We start from the raw sequence: 8,072 nt of genomic DNA, 5'->3' as shown, positions 1-8,072 counted from the left end.
GGTCTAGTATCAAGGGCTGCACCATTTTGCCTGCCGGCGTGACCACCTGGTCACGTGACCGCATACGTCACAAACCTGACGTCTGCCGCGTCTACCCGCTTGCTACTATGAGAGCGTTGTGGTTTACACGCTATTACACATCAGTAAAATAATATAATTAAGGACATCCTTATATTCTTTAACTGTGTGATCTGCTGAAATTAGCAGTATAAATATATTTCAGTTTATACCGATTTGAAAATTTTACAACCACAAAAAGGCGTGTTTGAACTCCGAAATGCGATACGTTGAAAGTTTATAAGCGTTATTTTTTTGATTAAAAACAAACTTTTAGCTGCAAAGTTGTAGTAAATTAGTTTATCTATAAGTTTCATTGGAAGAATTGGAATAAAATATTATTAATATTCCCTTAGGCTTTTCTATACACATGAATAATAGATTAATTTTAGAAAGAAATAATATCCGTCGAATCTACTTTTTTAAATTTACACACATCTTATTGGTTAATAACTATTTAAATAATTTTATGAATATGTTTGAAAATATTTTGTGACACCTTAGGCAATGTAAATGTCTAGTAGAACCAATGACGAAAAGATTGCAAGTTCAAATAAAATTAATTTGTTCATTTTACAGCATTATTTGTTTACTGTTTTGTTTAAGACGTCAATACCTAAAACTACAATTATGCATGTTAATAGATTGATACCACTTAATAGTTACAGCATTCATTTATCTAGTTCAACACTGTTCTTCAGTAATTTTTTGATTGAATCCACTTCTTAGCTTTTTTAAGCTGTTTCCTCTTGCATTCTAAGTTACTATTAACGTTCCTTAATCTAATAAAAGTTCTCACTCTGGCATACACGTGTATGGCTTGCTTGCAAACATTAGGGAACTTTTCAGTTAAAATACTCTTCAGATTGGCTATAACATGGTTTTGTTTTAAAAAAGAATTTCCTTCTCCGTGGAACTTTAAAAATACATTTTCAAATTCTTTAATTGTTTTTTTCTAATCCTCTTAAGGCACAGTTAATTTTCCGAGGGTAAAGTTTTAATCCAGATTTCGTTATCTAAGTGTTCATGAGGTAGATCTCTACTCATTTTCCCCAGTGATGGGTCTACTTTCCTTGCCCTGTAAGCAACATAACCAGCTACATAAGAAAGCGCTTCTTCTTCCGGCCAACTCTTTTCTGAATGCGCATTTTCGGTTTCACTTCGATCTCTATCCTCATATTCGTTTAACAGGTCAACTTCATTCTTCTCTATCTCCTCGACTGGGGCATTCGTTTCTAAAAGTTCATCTTCAGAGAGAAAAGCCGACTGGATAAGTTCTGCCGTCAAATACGCGTCTACATTGATTACACCTTCCGATTCAATGTTGGTTTTCGACGAAGGCCTGGGCATTTTATTAGAAAGCAACATTTTTTTTATTCGTGATATTACTTCTGTTGCTGTTGGGTGGTCTGCAAATACTCCGGTACCACGGATTTGACTAAAAAAACTTTCAAGTAGGTCTTGCGTCAATCTACTAGTCATTATACTATACTATACCCAATTCTGCAAAGATACGAACAAGAGATGGCTTTGTAACCGAGTGGACTGCGTGCCATTTCTTGAGGATCCTATCGTAGTTTTGACATCTAGTCTTAATAAGCTCATGAATAAGATTGATAGTTGGTCCGATCAAATAGGAAAAATAACAGAAGTCACAGAGGGCATCGGGGAAATAAAAACAGATATTGGACTTATCAAAAAACAGATTTCTATGCTTGAACCGCGAGTCTCAGCGAACGAAGCAAAAATAGACAATTTAATATCTGCAGTGGAATCTATTAAAGAAAATAAATAAAACAACCCTGAGTCTATCATCAGTGAAGTCAATGATCGATCCCAGCGTGCCAAAAATGCTATTATACACGGAATTCCAGAGCCTAATGGCAGGGATGCAAGGGCAAGGGTTGAACAAGATAACGGATCAGTTAATTCTATTTTTCAGTCCCTTAATTTATCTAACCTTCAAGTGACCAAAGTAATCAGGATTGGGAAGCAGTCGCCAGATAAATCACGCCCAGTTAAAGTAGCATTCAAGGACGCAAAAGATGCCATTTCCTTTTTTAAAAATTTCCATCCAGACTCCTGTAAAGAAATCTTCCCAGGTTGCAAAATTGATGTATCCCGCGATCGCACGCAAATGGAAAGGTCTTATTTGGCTGAACTCAGAAACACTCTCGACACTAGATCAAAGGCTGGTGAAAGAAACCTCACCATAAAATATCAGAATGGAACCCCTAAAATTGTGCAATCCTCAAAAAACTAGCTTCGATCAATAGACATCTCTTAGCTTATTACCAAAACGCTAATGGTTTAAGAAGCAAACTGGAAGAACTAAAATTATCCATAGCCACATCCAAATTTGATTTGATAATTATCACTGAAACAAATCTCTCCGATGACATACATGATGTCGAAATATCTCCTAGTAACTATACCTCTTATCGTTGCGACAGATCGCATTTAACCAGCTCCAAATCCTGTAAGGGTGGAGTCATGGTTGCTATTAAAAACAACATTGCATCAACCCGGCTATTGTCTGGTGTGAGCAATATTGAGCATTTGCTGGTAAAGATTGAGCCCTTTAAGGGCATTTCCTGGCTCCTAGTAGTTTGCTATATCCCTCCTCAACAGCATGTGTCCAGTTACAACAGTCTTCTATCGTCCATTGAAGAGGTGTCTACAGAACATGAATTCCACGAAATTATTGTAATAATCGGGGATTTCAACTTACCCGGTGTGGATTGGGCAGATCCTCTAAATTGTGTTCACACTCCTGCCTCCAGAGTGATGCTATCTCTCATGGAGCTATACGACCTTCAACAAGTTAATTCTATTTACAACGGAAGAGGAGTCCTGTTGGATCTAGTTTTATGCACAAATAAAAACACTATCGTATCTCTAGAAATTGATGCGCTTCTGCCTGCGGAGGAGAGGCACCACCCTCCACTGTCCATTATCTTGCACTGCAGCAACAGAAACACCAGGGGTTGCACCACCAAACACTTTAAGCCTGACTTTAAAAGATGCAATCTTTGGGAAACTTACAATTCCCTCTCAGTCGTAGACTTCACAGCCGTCCTGAATTCCACTGATCTCAATGAAGCAACCGAAAAATTCCTTTCTACGATCGCTGAAGCAGTCAGGCTGAACTCACCATTGAGAAGAGTTGGTGTCTCACCATTTCCCAGATGGTTCTCTGCCGAAACAAAAGATCTGGTAATTGCAAAAAAAAACTCTACACAGACAGTATAAGGAGCGACCGACAGCCTGCAATTACCTTCGTTTCTCCAATATGAGAGCGTCTTGTAAGTTATCTGCGAAGAGAGACTACCGTCAGTACTTAGACAAAGTGGATCAGGGAGTATCCGTGAACCTTCGTTTCTTCTGGAGCCACGTTAACGCTATTAGAAACTCTTCCTCGCTGCCCTCACGCATGTTTTACAACGACATCGAATCAAAGGAACCTCAAGGGATGTGCGAACTGTTCAGGGATTTTTTCTCCTCAGTGTATACGAAGCCCACGGAGATATTTATACCTGTTAGTGGTGACCACTTTGGAAACTCCATTTTTTCAAGAATCTCACACCAAGAAGTATTGAGCAAGCTGAGGAAGCTCGATGAGACCAAAGGATGGGGTCCTCATGAAAATTCCCCGATGGTTTTGAAACATTGCAGTGGTCTGTTGGCGGGACCAATTTGTGATCTATTCAATGCGTCACTGTCATCTGGTGTCTTCCCAGAATCTTTAAAATTAGCCTACGTTGTTCCCCTCCACAAAAATGGGGCCATTGAAGATGTTGCTAACTATAGACCAATCTCGATTTTGCCAGCTATTGCCAAAGTTTTTGAGGACCTCTTTCTTGACCGTATAAAGCATAAACTGGCTGGCTTAATCTGCCCACAGCAGCATGGTTTCATGAGTGGGAGGTCTACTGTGTCGAACTTAACGTTATTTCAGTCCAAAATACATGAAGCCTTCACCGTCAATAATCAGTTAGATGCCATATATCTGGATTTCTCCAAGGCTTTCGACACAGTAGACCACACACTACTTTTGAGAAAATTGCTTGATCAAGGATTTGGAAGCACGGAAATTAAGTGGCTGACAAGCTACCTCTCAAAACCGGCGTTCATTCATCAAGTTTGCTTCGGCCACTTCATCAGAATTCAATTCATACTCTGGAGTTCCCCAAGGATCGCTGTTGGGACCCTATCTCTTTTCACTCTTCATAAATGACCTTCCTGAGGCTCTACAATGCGACTCACTTCTGTTTGCTGATGATGTGAAACTGTTTTCCATCGTATCCACTGAAGAGGACTGCCTACGAATCCAGGAAGATCTTTGTGCGATCGACCGCTGGTGCGAAGAGAACAAAATGAAACTCAACACTAAGAAATGCCAAGTGATGACCTTCCATCGGAATCTCTCCCCCGTTGTCCATGAGTACAATATACGCAGGGAGCCCTTAACTCGTGTACTGCAGGTAAAAGATCTTGGTATTACATTAGTACCTTCACTGAATCCTGAGTTGCATGTGCGAAACATTTGCAGCAGAGCAAACAAAATGCTTGGATTTGTCTCCCGATTCTCAAAAGGCTTAAGTGACACGGCTTTAAAAACGTTGTATTGTGCTTTGGTACGCCAAATCCTTGAATATGGCTCTCCAGTGTGGAACCCCCACCAGAAGTTTCTCATAGATGAACTAGAGACTATTCAAAGAAGATTTATTCGAATAGTGGGTGTCAGGAGTGGTCTTCTCTATCGTCAGGTTCCCATCGGGGAAGTGTCTCGTGATCTGGGACTCCTGACTCTTGCGGATCGCAGATTCTCCGCTGACGTTGTACTGCTGTCAAAGATCCTTAACGGCAAGATCGACTGTCCCGATATGCTGAGCCAGATCCTCTTCAGGACCCCTTCAGCCACTCGCTCCAGAGACCTGTTCGCTAGGCAGCAACATCGCACCAACTACGCAGCAAACGATACGATGTACCGACTTCAGAGTTCTGGTAATAACGTCGCCGACATCGTTGACTTTTTTGTGGACAGTATACCAGTGCTCAAGAGGAAGATCGCCGATCTGCATGAGTTATCTGCCTAGGAGTTGCACAATGAGGGAAGACATTCGTTCTTACACTTTATCTGTACGTCTCTCATTGCTGTTATTTATATATTGTGTCTTGTTATTTCTTGTCTAATCTTGTTTATTCTCATTGTTTCGTGCTAATTTTATTGCTGTTATTGTTCGTTGTTTTCCATAGTTCAAATCACGGTACACTAATAATTAATTACGTTATTGTCATTCATAGTTTATATCCGTTTCGTCACTTAAATAGTTTATTAATCGTTATTGCTCTATTTGTCACTGTGGTTGTTTACTTTCATTGTTTAATATTATGTTCAAAAACTGTAAAAAATGGAGATGTCCGTTGAAATGTAAAATAAAAAAAAATAAATAAATAAATAAATTATGTATGATAATCCTGACTTGCTATTCAACTCTTCAAACAAACCATTTAATGAAATTATTGATATGATAAAACCTTTTTGAAAGGGATGATTGTTGCTGCTGATAGACTTGGGGGTGTAGATGTTGCAGGAACTTTAGCTGCTGGAGTAGAGACTTACTTCTGCTGCTGGCGGGAGGATTGTTGCTGCTGAGACTTGGTGGTGTAAATGTTGCAGGAACTCTAGCTGCTGGAGTAGAGACTACTTCTGCGGCCGGCGGGAGGATTGTTGCTGCTGATAGACTTCTTGGGGGTGTAGATTTTGCAGGAACTCTAGCTGCTGGATCGAGACTACTTGTGAGGCCGGTGGGGGGATTGTTGCTGCTGATAGACTTGGTGGTGTAGATGTTGCAGGAACTCTAGCTGCTGGAGTAGAGACCACTTCTGTGGCCGGCGGGAGGATTGTTGCTGCTTATATACTTGGGGGTGTAGTTGTTGCAGGAATTCTAGCTGCTGGAGTAGAGACTACTTCTGCGGCCGGCGGCGGGAGGATTGTTGCTGCTGATAGACATGGTGGTGTAGATGTTGCAGAAACTCTAGCTGCTGGAGTAGAGACCACTTCTGTGGCCGGCGGGAGGATTGTTGCTGCTGATAGACTTGGGGGGTGTGTAGATGTTGCAGGAACTCTTGCTGCTGGAGTAGTGGCTGGTGCGGCTGCCGGAGAAGAAAGTGCTTGTGCTGCTGGAGCTGGGGCATTAGGTACCAAAAATAAGCTAGTAATAAATATATAAGCAGATCGATCTACAAAAGGGTATGGAGTATTTAAATGTAATACATTCATAGCACACGATAATCTTATGTCCGTGTAGTACTGTCTGCATATTATTGTTAAATACACCGCATTATGATTTAGTGTAATACAAACAACAATGTGAAAGTTTAAAAAAGATTTTCAATAGTAATACACTTTAAAATACATTGCAAACTATAACTGTAAGCAGTTATCAATTACACCACTTTTAATTAGTTAATAAATAAATCCTCATATCACTCTGTTCCTATAAATAACGCAATTTACAACAAATAATTCATCTTTTAAAATACAAAAGTGATTAATGCTTTCTTAAACGAATGTTTGACACTTAAAAGAAGTGTACGTACTTAAATAATTATTTAAAATTATATGAAATTATCATACTAATGATCACTATAAAAATTAAAAATACAGTTGAGAATACCTGGTTAAGAAGTGGTGGAGGCATGGTTTGTACAGCCGGGTGTGTATCTCCAACACCTGGAACTTCTACTCCCCACTTCTGCTGTAGCCCTTTAGTCGAATGTGACATTATGTCAAGGAACTGAGCTTCATTATATGTGCCTTGAACACTAGTCGCTCCGATTGTAAACATATTGCGGTATTCTGACATCTGTATTCCCTGCGTATTGTCCGAACATGTATATTATCCGTCAGATATTCTTCGGAAATCTAGTTATTGGGCACTTTAACTTGCCCTTAATTCACCTGCTACAATATACATAATCAATTTTTACAATCACTGTGCATATTATTTTCAATTGATGTAGACTTTTCTTTCACAAACTTTTGTTAATACTAAAACATTGTGGCTACTCTTACAATAGGTTGTTTTCTTAATTTTTGCGTAATAACATAATAGTTACGTTCAAAACTTTAAGTAATAAACTATGTTAAATAAGTGTTATGTCAATGTTTTTAATGTAACATTAATGAGTCGGGAGAAATTTCAGAGAATAATTTTAAATAATAATCACATAAACGGACAAAATAACCATTTTTTTCGACTTTGGCTACCCTTGTATTAATTTGGGCAAGTTGCCACAAGCGTTAGTAATGCTCTGTCACAAGACTGGACTCAGACTATATTCTGTTTGTAAACATTAGAAATACCTAGCACAATTAATGGAAGCTGTGGTTCAGGATCATTCCTAGTTGTTTACGAGTATAATGCATGTATCAAAGTAAACCATTATTTTATTTATCCTCCCAAGTATATGACTAGTATCATTTTTACAATGAATCTTTTGTCCAAGCCCTAATTTTCTTAAAACTTCCTTTGGCCACCCCTTCCTGGTACGTTATAAACTTACCATTTAGAAACGTTAATTTATTTTTACATTTGTACCAAAGGTATGCTGCTGAAAATTGTCGGTAAATACATGGTATCTTTTTCCAAGCATTTTACAAGCTGACAATCATTTAGAAAGGCCTTGTTGGGCATACAGTATCCTTTTTTATTTCATTTATGCCTTGTTGAGATTTTCCACCTTTGTAACAAAAGAAGTTCATGTAATATTTACTCACGGAATCACACAAACCCGACTTCTTGATCGTAGTCATCACGTTACCAAAATAACAGGGAATTTCTCGCAACACGTTGCGGGAGTAACTGTTTTATTGCGCGGCAACACCGTTGTTTAACCTGTTACGTTAACTAACGCCCATCTGTACTCGGTCAGTCTTGAGTCTAGTTTGAGTTCCAACAGTTGTGCAATGTGCAGCGCTACAAACAGTTGGTATCACCGGACTTTAA

General features: G+C 39.0%; 1 protein-coding gene across 1 annotated transcript; it reads left to right on the top strand.

Moving 5' to 3' along the window:
• Positions 1-3,349: 3,349 nt before the first annotated feature.
• On the top strand, positions 3,350-5,907 carry LOC124371095. Its single transcript, XM_046829407.1, has 2 exons — positions 3,350-3,923; positions 5,741-5,907. The coding sequence occupies exons 1-2, from the start codon at positions 3,350-3,352 to the stop codon at positions 5,905-5,907; spliced, it is 741 nt and encodes a 246-aa protein (XP_046685363.1).
• The last annotated feature ends 2,165 nt before the right edge of the window (positions 5,908-8,072 follow it).

Source organism: Homalodisca vitripennis, unplaced genomic scaffold (genome assembly GCF_021130785.1).
Source record: "Homalodisca vitripennis isolate AUS2020 unplaced genomic scaffold, UT_GWSS_2.1 ScUCBcl_889;HRSCAF=3799, whole genome shotgun sequence".
In the NCBI taxonomy this organism is placed as follows: Eukaryota; Metazoa; Arthropoda; class Insecta; order Hemiptera; family Cicadellidae; genus Homalodisca; species Homalodisca vitripennis.
The sequence above is the reverse complement of the archived record's forward strand: the minus strand, read 5'-3'. Positions and strand labels throughout refer to the sequence as shown.

Excerpts from the sequence above, each read along its gene's own strand:
- LOC124371095 (XM_046829407.1), top strand. The coding sequence starts at position 3,350 with ATGAGAGCGTCTTGTAAGTTATCTGCGAAGAGAGACTACCGTCAGTAC. Across the intron at positions 3,924-5,740 it reads TGAGGACCTCTTTCTTGACC|GAACTCTAGCTGCTGGAGTA; the intron begins GTATAAAGCATA and ends TAAATGTTGCAG.